At 42.4% G+C, this 12,352-nt stretch overlaps 1 protein-coding gene across 1 annotated transcript in view; it reads right to left on the bottom strand.

Moving 5' to 3' along the window:
- Positions 1-12,352, bottom strand: part of LMNB1 (lamin B1) — a 40,964-nt gene that overhangs the window by 7,828 nt on the left and 20,784 nt on the right. Inside the window, exons 4-8 of the mRNA XM_079779482.1 lie at positions 12,002-12,172; positions 10,430-10,555; positions 5,374-5,594; positions 3,859-4,084; positions 2,894-2,998 (exon numbers count right to left, since the gene is read on the bottom strand). Of these exons, the coding sequence (XP_079635608.1) occupies positions 2,894-2,998; positions 3,859-4,084; positions 5,374-5,594; positions 10,430-10,555; positions 12,002-12,172 (849 nt within the window). The remainder of the gene's footprint in view (positions 1-2,893; positions 2,999-3,858; positions 4,085-5,373; positions 5,595-10,429; positions 10,556-12,001; positions 12,173-12,352) is intronic.

Genomic DNA, 12,352 nt, shown 5'->3' on the forward strand with positions numbered 1-12,352 from the left:
AACCAGGACGTCAGTCTACTCAGAGCCCATGTCCGCCTGCCAATGACAGCAACATCATGAGAGAGTTGAACGCCCAGCAGGGCTGATTCCAAAAGCCTCAGACCTGTGCCCTAGCTCCAGACCTACTCTATTAACTAGCTGTGTCAAGGAGAACCCGCAGAACTTATCTGGGCTTCAGCTTCCTCATCTGATTAGTGAAAATGATGACGCGGGGCTCGGAAGTCAAGTTGCCTACATTCACATCCTAGCTCCTCTGCATGTCAGCTTACCCTTGAGAAAGTTACCTTACTTTTGTCATCCATAAAATGGGACAGAAATGGTACCGAGAGGATTGAAATTTTTGTCCAGGACAAGTAATTACCCACTCACACGGAGTGGCCGGCTCACTCAGTGAATCTGAGCTCTCACTGCCAGCATTCTATTAGCACTCTGAGTTCATGTGAAGGGAGCCTCTGACCCCTCCCACAGGATCTGTCCTCCAGCTGCCTGCAGCAGGGATCAAGGAGAGGACTAACTCCTCTCAGACCTTCTGGGGGAGACGGCCTATTGAGCATACTCATGGAAAGTGGTTATGTCTCCAACCAGGAACCGTGTGAAATGGAACTCCAAAAAGATACAGAAATATGACTGCTATTGAAATAGGCAAAACCAAGAAAACAATCACATTTTCCCTTTCATCGGCATGAAAATTCTGCCATATTTTTAATGTACTTACTGGCAGAAGAATATGGGTCAAGTGGAGGAAACTTTAGAGCAGAAAACGTAGGTGTGAATCCTGGACAAGTCACTACACCTCTGCACCTCAGTGTCCTCACCTTAGGGACACGGAGACCTGTCCTGATTGTCCTAAAGAACCACGTGAAACTAGGAAAGTTCTCTACCAGTAACGTGTTTTACAACACAACGGGCTCTCTGATGGCAGAAGAAGACTGGAGATGGGCTAGGCCAGTATACTTTCAAATGCGGAAAAAATCTATGAACTATTGATGAGGAGCCCTTCCTCGTTAGATGCCCACTTGCAGCTCCCAGGCCTTCCATCGGCATTACACATGGCAAGGGCCAGGGGGCATGTACTGGGAGAAAACTGGAAAAGGAATGCATCTGGGCAGCCTTCCAGATTATGTGGAACAATAGTGTTTTCCTAACTGCGAGCAATACTGTTCACTAGTCCACATGGAATCGCATGGTTGGTTTCGTGTTAATAATAATCATAAAATATCAGCAATCTTACTGGGTAGTTTAACCTAAAAGTAATAAATATGTCCCAGAGCCGAGCTGTTCGATATGGCAGCCACATGTGGCTGTGAGCACCAGAAGTGTGGCTGGTCCAAATGGAGATACGCAGGAAGGACATCAGTTCGAAAAAAAGTAAACCATCTGACAATTTTGTATATTGATCCCGTGTTGAAATGGTAATACTGTGGATATATCGGGTTAAATAAAATGTAGTGCTAAAGTTAATTTCACATCTTTCTTTACTTTTTTTAATGTGGCTACAAGAAAATTTACAATTACCTTTGCAGTTCTCTTATTTCTGTTCTAGAGTTTTAAATTCATCTTTGCTATCGCCTCGTACAATTTTATAGATTAAGCACTTATCACTACCATGATACAAAGAGCTTCTTCTCACATTTCATGCTACCGGCTAGAGAAAAAAAAAAGTATTCCAGTATTTTATATGACAACTGGCTTCTCCCCTCGCCCTACAGAATGCATATCTGTTTAGTCCTGCGGAACTACATGCAGTGGAAAATGCAGTGATTGGCATAATGGCTTCACATTACTTTAAAGAGATAGAGAGCACACTCAAATCTGAATCTTCTGAATTAAAATGTTAGATGCTTTCCACTACATTATGCAGCTTCCATAAGACAAATAATAAAAACCGAGCAATTTTCTCACTATAGTAATTACTACGGAGAGGAAGGGATAATGTGGTTAGGGTATTTGTTCCCATTTTTACCCATGATTATAAAATTAGCATCTGATATTTTCACAATGTGGCATCAAGCTCTATGAATACACTTTTAAAAGGGAAGTTCTAACCTCTTGAGCCTTTGATCTTAGACACTAAGTAAGGTTTATATCCATCAAAATTTAAAACATGTTTAATATTTTTTAAAAGAATTGATAAAAAGAGCCATCTCTACATTCTTTAGAGATGAAAACAGTAACTTGTTAAAGATCTCTATCAAAGCTAACATATTGTTTGCTAAAGCTACTTACTAAGGAACCTTGTGCTTGATCAATGAAAATTCTCAAAAATGAGCAAATGATATTTAGTCACTAGTAGAGAACCATTTAGAATTCAAAACAAATCAGAATGGCACATAGCCCATCTCTCTAAATCTAGAGCCTTTGATATTATGTAAAAGCCACGTGTAACTTTTGGTAAAATACTATGTTTAAGCAGTGCCTATCACCTAATGACTTCTATTGAGAACGTAAGTAGTCCCTATCCCAGCACTAGAGATGGTGACTAAGGGGAGTGGGCCCTGGACACTACACACTGCCCAGATTCTGATGCTCATCTGAGACTAAAGGCTGTCGCTGTAAGGCAGATCCCAGCATAACAGATGGTCTTCCTAACTGTTCTCTATGCCAAGCAGTATCTTCTCAAAGACCCTGGGCTCCAATTACCAGTCAGATGTTTTACATCTACTCGTGTAGACAAAATAGAAAGAATTCATAGGTACATTCTTCCACTTTTAATAGACAACTGCAACTCTCAATAACACAGAACTTTTAAAATCTTTAATAGCATGTGTGATTTCCTAATAATGTCAAAGATGTTTTAATGCCCATTTCTAAAATGCTTCTCGTTAAGCTAAACATTTTCCTGAAATATTGCTAGGTAAGACAATGAAGTTAAATGATGACTAAATTCACTTACTGTAACAGTCTGCCCTGCCTTCAGCACATATCTTGAGGTATATTTGTAACTGACTGATGTGTCTCCAATTTTTCTGATCATCTCCCAGCCTCCCATTGGTTGATCCTATTCAGAGAAGAAAATAAAACAAGGTCACTTCAAATACACAGAGAGCTATGGAATAATCAAACAAATGAGCCTATAAAGGAAGTTAATCTAGCTTTATGGCTGACTCCCATGATTCCTATTTTCCTAAAATAAAAAGAAAATATGGTGCCCTGGCCAGTGTGGCTCACTTGGTTGGAGCATCGTCCCATATGCCGAAAGGTTTCAGGTTCAATCCCCAGTAGGGGCACATTCAGGAGGCAACCAGTTGATGTTTCACTCTCACTTCGACATTTCTCTCTCTCCTTCTCCCTCTCCCACCTTCTCTCTCCCTCCCACTAAAATAAAAAAAAAGTGATAAAAAAAAAAAGAAAAGAAAATATGGCTTTGTCATTCAGCAAAACAGCAACTTTGACAACGCTGCAGATTAAATGTGGGCAGAAGTGGTCCAGATACATTAGCATTCGTTCACTCCTTCATTTAGAGAGGAAATACCTGAGTCTGGCTCATATTTCCTTCTTTTCGTGAAGCTAATGGCTGTGAAAGAATACCCTCCATTCACACCCACACTCCAAGTTTTTCAGAAATCTCGCGAGGGCAGGGAGTAACAATAATCCGTCCTTGGGAAGGCCACTGTGACAAAATGACCAGGAGTGAACAAAAGCCCTGGCTCTTCTGTAAGGAAGGGCTAATGAAGAAAATCTTCAAACCACTTAGCGCACCAACTCCACTTCCCCCTCCTGGTGTAATTTATTCTTTCTCCACGAATTTAGGTGAAGACCACTAAATCCAAGTAAAGGCTGAGGAGCTATTACAATTGCAAGATAGCCCACCAGTCAGCAAAGTCTTGCTGGGGGAAAAATTGGGGCGTTGTTATTCACCTGTTCGGACGTGTTCTTCAAGCGGATAAATTTCCCGTCAACATCTATCTCTTCAATACAGATGTTCCCAGTGGCTGAGGCGGAATGAGAGATGCTAACACTGCTGCTCGCCTCTGATTCTTCCACGTCCACTCTCTTCCGTTTCCCCCTAGTAGTGCGCACACTGCGACTTGAGGATGCTCGTGAGACTGTCACACGGGAAGAAGGGCTCGGCGAGAGCTTCAATCTACACAGGAAACAGAATGCTCCGTTTATGAAACATACTTCCCCTCCTGCCTTAAAAGTGGGTATTAAAACCCTGCACGTGCATTCCTAAAGCAGAACATGACTGGCGATCTGTGAGACAAAGCCGGTGCACATCTTAACTAAGATAGACTTCTTTGCGCAAGGATGTCCACCATCCATTTTCTTTAGAGTAACAGTAATTTGAATGCTTTCCCCAGGAACAGAATATAACCATAAGGCAGAAGGTTTGGAAAACGGGAGGAAATCGTCCCATCTACCATCACCATACACAAACATTGTTATATTTACTATACTTTTAAAATCTTGTCATGCCTGCATTTTCCTTTTTACAAAATTATAATCACAACTGTATGCAATACTGAAACTGAATGGCTTTTTTTCTAAATCAGACACTTTTCCATTGGAACTTTTTTCTGAGAATAGGTGTTAAAAGGATTTATACACTAATCCTGATTTGAAAAATAAGTATAAAGACTCTTTCAGCAAATCTGATATTTTACAACTTATTAAATTATCAAAACATTTTAAATCTTAAAGGAAAGACTCCATCCTGACACAGTTCAGCATTTATTATAATCCTATATAATAAAGAGGTAATATGCAAATTGACCCTCACGCCCTCACAAGATGGCTGCCTATGACCAGGCTGGCAGGGGGGTTAGTGAGAGACGACCAAACAACTGAACAAGCAGGCTGCATGGGGCGACCAAGGCAGCGGGGGGGGGGGGGGGGGGGGGTGCAGTTAGGAGCTACCAGGCCGGCAGGGAGGGGGCAGCTGGGGCAACCTGGCCAGCAGCGGGGGGCAGTTAGGGACAATCAGACCAGCAGGGGGGGACAGTTAGGGGTGACCAGGCAGGTGAGCAATTAGGAGCCAGCAGTCCAGGATTGTGAGAGGGATGTCCGACTGCCGGTTTAGGCCTAATCCCCGGGATTGGTCCTAAACCAGCGGTTGGACATCCCCCAAGGGGTCCCGGATTGAAGAGGGTGCAGGCTGGGCTGAAGGCACACCCCCCCCATGCACAAATTTCATGCACTGGGCCTCTAGTAATAATAATAATAATAGACTGCTTGAGCCACAGTTTTTGTTGCTGACATAGAAATATGATCTATTACTATGAACATTTCAACACCTAGGTGTTAAAAGAAATGACAGAGAAAATATTTAAAGTTAACCTTGTTTTAAAATATAACCCAATCCTATTTACTCTTCTTTAAATAAAAAGGGTGGGGCAAAAAGTAGGCCATAAGGTAGACGCCTGAGTTGCTCACCTCTCCTCTTCGCCTTCTAGGAGTTTTCTGTAAGCACTGATTTCCATGTCCAGGGCTAACTTTACGTCGAGAAGTTGTTCATAATCGCTCAGCTGTTGCTGCATCTGGTCCCTTATTTCCGCCATCTCCCTCTCTTTGTCAGACAGCATGCGCCGAGAGTTGTCTCTTTCTTTAGCAAGCAAGTCCTCCAACTCTTGGATCCTCTCCAAACAGGCTCTAGACTGCAGATTCAAGGGAACACATTGACTTTCGAGGAACATTCCCACATTAGCACAGGCGGCTATTTTAAACCACGATCCACTGCCTGGGTTGGAAAGCAAATAGAAACCTAAGGAATGTCTAACATCAGAATGCAGGAGATTTTGATTTTAAGAATTTAAAAGCCAAAATTCCTCCAATATAAAATGCAGCCCGCAGGAAATGCCTTTTAAAAAAGATATAACCATCAAATGTGTCATAAACATACATATAATTTTTCCATATTTGACCAAATAAAACAGAATTCTAAACTATGGTTTTAATGAAAGTCAAGTCTGGCTCCCCTACAGTCCTTTTAGCTCAGAAGTATCAATCAGCCAAAGTAAAGAACTAAAAAGATCAGAAACTCGTTGACAGAAGAAAACACAGGGGCGGGGAGTCTGAGAGTTGCTGGAACTATTGGGGGACCACACAGGGGCTCTGGCTGTCCGCTTAGGGGGTGTCCCTGTGGGACTGCTGTGCTCTCTCCTGCTCACCCAGCCCGCGAAGTCGAACACAGTGCTCTGCAAAATATTATTGCCAATATAAAAACTTCATGTTTGGTATTTTAAAAAAATGAGAAATTATACATCCTATGCCAGGAAGTTCGTCTTAGAAACCTTGTGGCTCACTAGGTAATTATTCCTCTATATTTCTCCAAGACAGAATTCATCTCAGCAGCCTCAGAAAGTGACAAAGGTAATCAATTCAAAAGGACTGACGGACAGCTGAGGCCCTGGGAGCCCAGAGGTAAAAGGAACGCCACGCAGTGCAGGCACACTGCGCTCCACAAGGGAGATTTATTGCTCGCAGGGGTGTGGGCAATAAACTGTGAAACTGCTTTATATGTACACTGGGCTTGAACAGGTCAGTAAACAGGATAGAAGAAACCAGGTTTCTTACACTCAGAGAGGAAAATTACGGGTAAGCGAGAAAGGGAGCCTAAAATGAACCCTGAGGTACAGGGTAGGAGTCAGAGGCATCAGTATGAATTTGTCTTTAGCTTAACGTACATCCAAGGAGGCAAGTGAGTGCGCAAACACGGGTTGGCGTACATTCCTGGGTGGCCTAGCTCTGCCTGCGGGAGGGCCGGGAAGCGGCGACACCCAGGACCAGGGAGCACCCTCAGAGCCCGATCTCATGTGCATGTGCCTTCTCCGGCAAGGAGAACCAGGGCTCCTGGGAGAAATGGCCGACCTGAGGTGGGGGCAGGGTAGACACCAGGTGAGCCTGCAGCACCTCAGAGCACCAGGAAGTAAAGAAGTGCTCCAAAGTGGGGGGCCGTGGCATCCCACCCGAGGAACTCCGATGGCCGAAGCTGGTGAAGTGATGTAGTACTGGATCATAACCCAACGAGTGAAATATCCAGAGTCCACCCTGATGGGAACCAATACACGAATAAATAAAAGTGTCAATAGGGCAGAAGAACTATACCTCTACTTAAGAGTTCCAGTTAGTAAATGCAGACGGTCCACCTCAGGATGTGGAGCTCAATCCCTGCCCTTCACCCCTGACAGCTCGAGAATGAGTGTGGGGAGGGAAGAACAGGAATCTGGTCGGGGAGAAACCTGGCAAACCCCCACTTTACCCAACTGTGAAGGTTGACATCACCAGGGATGTAACGTGGACGTCACGTCGTCCCTGATGTGATGCAACAAGAAGGGCACCTAAACCCATGACCCAGGCTAATCAAGAGAAAAGCACCTGATAAACACAGATCAGGGACAGTCTAGAGCAGTGGTCGGCAAACTGCGGCTCACGAGCCATATGCGGCTCGTGAGCCGCGGTTTGCCGCTCTGTTGACTAATGAGTTTGCAGACCACTGGTCTATAGGATACCTGCTAGTGCTCCTCAAAACTGTCATGGTCATAAGAACAAGGGAAGCCTGAGAAACTGTCCCAGACCAGAACACTCGGGAGAGGGGTTCCCTGGAGCAGAAAAATGACAGTAATAGAAGATGTGGTGAAACCCAAACAGTCTGGAGTCTAGCTACTGTCAGGTCTTAGTTCTGACCATGAACAAAATGCTAACAATGGGGGCAACGGGGGGAGGGAGACAGGGGAACTGTCTGGACCATCTTTCCAACTTTTCGGTAAACCTAGAATTACGCCCCCAAAAAAGTTGTTTAAAAAATAATCAATCAATCAATCAATTACAATTCAGAGCAGCATCTAACATTCCGTATCAGAAGCAGGCCTTCTTCATAATAGTGATACCAAACATAATCCCTGCCTCTGAGAACTTGCACTTAGATGCATCTGCAAAAACAATGCTATAAACTGAGAAATACGTTTTTTCCTCTCAGGTTTCTTATATGTTCTTTCCTCTAAAAGAAAAAAATATATATAAGTGCAAAATGTCTCTTCTTCGATGAATCTCTTCACCTTACTCCCATGTGGGAGGTAGACAGAACGGGCAACAAGGTGGAATCTAAAGGGGCTGATGAGACGTAAAGTTCCCAAGATTCAGAGAGAACCTCTGCGCCTGGATGTGTAAACCCTGAAACGCCCCTATTGGTCTGCCATTGATGCTCCAGAGTTCCTTAAGAGAGAAAAATCAAAATGTAGGATAAAAAGGGTTTAAAAGTTATTCTGAATCATTTTGTAGTTTAAATAGAAATATTTAAATTATATTTTAAATAGCTGCACTGCATCTGTTATGTGTGAAATACATAGAACGGGACATGAGAAGCAGGCCTAGAGTCTCCCTCCCAATTCTGCTGTTAGCTACTTAGGAGGCCCTTGGCACTCACTAACCCAGTATCCACATTTGGAAAGTGAAGAGGCCTAATTATCTGTAAGATCCCACCTCCAACTCTAAAATTTTATGACTGACCTCTCATGGTCTTGTTTTTTATTTTATTTTATAGTTTGTAACAATTTATTGCACTAGTTTATTATGCTCTAGTTGCAATAGCAGTTCCCAGAGTCTGGGTGTAAGAAAAACAAAAATTAGACATGCTTTCAAAGTGCCACTGGACACGCCTGCAGACAAAGAGACTCTGACCAACAAATTGACTTGGCCAAAGTAAAAAGTCTAAATAGGAATGATAGAAATGCTGTAAGCAATATGTAAAATTCCTAATTCCAGAACATAATACTGCTAACGTGTAGTATTTAAAAACATTTCCTAAAGTCAGCATTTTAAAGGCTATGTCCATTGTAAATAAAATTAAGAAGTACTTCGCTAACATGAGTCATAACTGAAAGGAAACTCTGTGGCCTAAGAAGCAGCATGATGAAACTGATATGACTCAACATTAAGGCTATTAAGGTGTACAACAGGAAAGCATTGAGAGATGGCTTTTCGTTTTTGATGATCTTTCTAAGACTAAAATTTATCAACGAATGGAGATATTCCTCAAGGTATATTACTTATCATAAAATCTGATACCAGTAATGAACAGGGGAAAGGATTCCCGCCCCCCCCACCCCCCCAACAGAGAAATGTAAAACTGTTCTGCTTGAAGGATTTGCTCTTCTCCTATGTCCTAAGGAGTTAGCTCCAAAAATCCCCTGGGTCCTGCCTAACGTCATTTAAAATCTACTAAACTGAAGTTAACAAAAAAAACTTGCAAGGATGGGCACATATCTGATGGGCGCAATCAAGTGGATTAAACAGCAGCCAAAGACATGAATAAGAAAAGCTAGGGAAACGTATAATTGCAGGAGAAGGGACAACTGGAATATAATTTATTAAATGGAGAAAAAGTAGTAATTGTCAAGTCAGAGTAAGAACAAAGAGGCCTGTTTTTGGAAAGGTACCTGTTAAGATACTGTAACGGGGGAAAAAAAAAGTATTAAATTCCTAAAAGAAAATCTTTGAAGAGATTGAGATGTAAAGTGAAGAATTGGACATATTTTAAAAAAAAAGAAAGAAAAGAAAAATGAAAAAGCCTGGCCAGTGTAGCTCAGTGGTTAAGTGTCGACCCATGAACCAGGAGGTCACTGGTTCAATTCCCCATCAGCATCAGCGCACATGCCTGGGTTGCAGGCTTGATCCCCAGTAGGGGGCGTGCAGAAGGCAACCAACAGATGCCGTTTCTCTCTCATCCTTGATGTTTCTATCTCGCTATCCTTTTCCCTTCCTCTCTCTCTAAAAATCAATAAAAACATTTAAAAACAAACAAACTGGAAACTAGGGAAGAAACCCATTGATCAGTCTGCAGTCTCTGGGCGAGTTGTTAAACTCACCTAGGTCTATGGTCGGGCTGAGCCAACTCAAAGGTCCTTCCAGCCTTACTGTTTCATGAAAACTTCAAAATACTACCAGGACAAAATAGGTCTAAAATAATTTTTATACTTATGGTGTCAGTAATAAAGTTCACATACAGGCACTATAAAAGCTTCAATTTTATTTTTTTTTATATTACCTTACTTTATGTAAGTCACTGTCTACTTTGTTTTCTAAATTCCTGCAATAAATGTTGTCAGTTTTTATAATCAAGAAAAGGATTTCACTAAAATCAGAGAAAAAGAAATAAAGAAAAAGAAAAGTTTAATCAAGAATAAGATAAAGTTTAATCTGATGTGGAAAGTTTAAAACAAAATTTCCTTCCTTAAGGAAAGCAGGAGCTGAGGTTACTTTCCAAGTAAGTAAGGTGAGCAGCAGATTAATCTACTAATTTAGGAATAACAGTCTTCTGCTGGGAGGATGTTTGGCAATGCAAAGTGAAGAAACCTGGGCGGCACTGTGAACGCAGACAAACTCCACCCTCTCTGAAAAGTGGCACCGAGCAGAGCAGAGCCAGGGGGCCTACCCTGGTGGAGGTGGCTTCAAGTTCATCTTCAGTTCCTCGTAGGGGAAGATGCTGACTTACCTCTTTCTGTAGATTAGAAAGCTGAGATGAAAGGCTCTCGATTCTCATACGACTTTCCATCAGTTCTTCCCTGGCACTGTTCACAGAAGACGTGTTCATCTCTGACGAGAGCCTGGCATTCTCAAGCTAAAAGAAGAAGCAAGCGATGGTCAGCCTTATCTTTGTGAAATGGAACACACAAATGAGGAAGCATGATTCACCTCAAGGCATTTCATTTCAAACCTCAGCCCTGCTGGTAACTGGTTGATGAAACAGGAAGAGCATCATGAAGTTGGCTGACACGGGAAAAGTTACCGTAAGTGTTTCAATGTGTGAGCTTTAACAATGCTCACATACCTGGGTCTTTGCCCAACGTGTATTATTCCAACATTTTGTCCATTATATCTCTAATGTCTTAGATAATACTGCTAAAAGGAGACTGGGCAGTAGCAATTTAACGATGTAGGAAAACAAACATCACGTATCTCTAACCCACCAAATAATACAGAATATAAAGAAAATAGGCAGAAAGCACTAATTGATAAATTACTTGAAACCAGATAGAAACACTTCCTTTCAGAAGCAAAAAAAAAACAACAAACAAAAATAAAAAACCCAGCTCCTCAGGTAATTCAATATCCTATTCCTCCAAATGCCCATAATATTTATTCTGCATGTGCTCAGCACGCTTTCATGTACGCCGTCTCTCCCCTGGCTCCCTTTGAGGCCACAGTCCATGTGACGGACCGATCCTTACTTTGGCTCCTCCACTGCCCGGCACAATGCCTCGCACTGAACAAGTATTGGGCAATTGAATATGGGGCTTAAAGGACCTCTCCCTTCCACCAACCAACTATTGCATCATAAAATGGATTAAAAGCACATGAACAGTGTAAGGCCATGCAACAGATATTATTTTCAATACCTCTATGACCCTAACTTTCTAAACCTTCACTAATAATTCTTTCTAATCAAAACATGTAACATTTACCACATTGGGGTAAAATCATTTCCTAGGAAAGCTTGTACTCGTTGGTGATTTGATGGATTTTTGCATGGTCTGCTAATACAAAGTTTTATAATATTTTTTCAATTAATAATAGTGGCAGAGGAAGAAATGTCAGACTTTCCATTTGGCCTTTGTTCAAAAAAGCCCCAACTGTGTGTACGCTGATGCCATAGAGGTCAGAACTAGATGCAGCCCAGCGTTCATTTATAATCGTATGGATGCGCAGGACGGCGTGATTAGCACTTGTTATTGAAAGAAAACTGTTTTCAGATGTCTTGGGTTTTACTGCTAGGACATGACATGACTGATCAGTGGACCAAAAAGATAAACCCTCATCTCAGATAAAATTAGAATAATCCTACTTCCTTTTAATAATTTCTAGTAACATTTACTTAGCATGTGGTGAAAGCCAGGGGGTAGCGGGTGGGGGAGGAGGAGTCACTGGGGAGAAAAGAGAGATATCTGTAATACTTTCAGCAACGAAGATAAATTAAAAAAAGAAAAAGAAAACTAGAACAGAGCAAACATCAGGTGGCTGAGGTCATGGCTCAGAGTTTGAACCTGCCCGCCGAAGCGACCCTTACTTTGGCGTGGTAAGTCTGCTCCAGCTCCTCCTTGTACATCTTGACCTGGGCATCGTGCTGCTCGCGCATCTCGTGAAGGGCTTGAGCCAGCTTGTACTCATACTCAATCTGACGCCCGGAATCCACCTCCACCAAGCGAGTTTCATGCTTCCTTCTGGTCTCATTAATCTCCTGGGGGGGAGGGGGGAGGGGGAAATATATAAAACCAAGATGCTTACCATGGCTGCATTGGTACAAGTGTGAGTGGCATCAGAGCCACCTGGAGTTTAGGCACCCACCCTCGCATCTGTCCTGGCAGGCATGGGAGTATAGTTTTTTGCCTTCATTTTCAAATCAGAAGATTTCAAGGAT

The sequence above is a fragment of the Cnephaeus nilssonii genome (genome assembly GCF_951640355.1).
Source record: "Cnephaeus nilssonii genome assembly, chromosome: 2".
In the NCBI taxonomy this organism is placed as follows: domain Eukaryota; kingdom Metazoa; phylum Chordata; class Mammalia; order Chiroptera; family Vespertilionidae; genus Cnephaeus; species Cnephaeus nilssonii.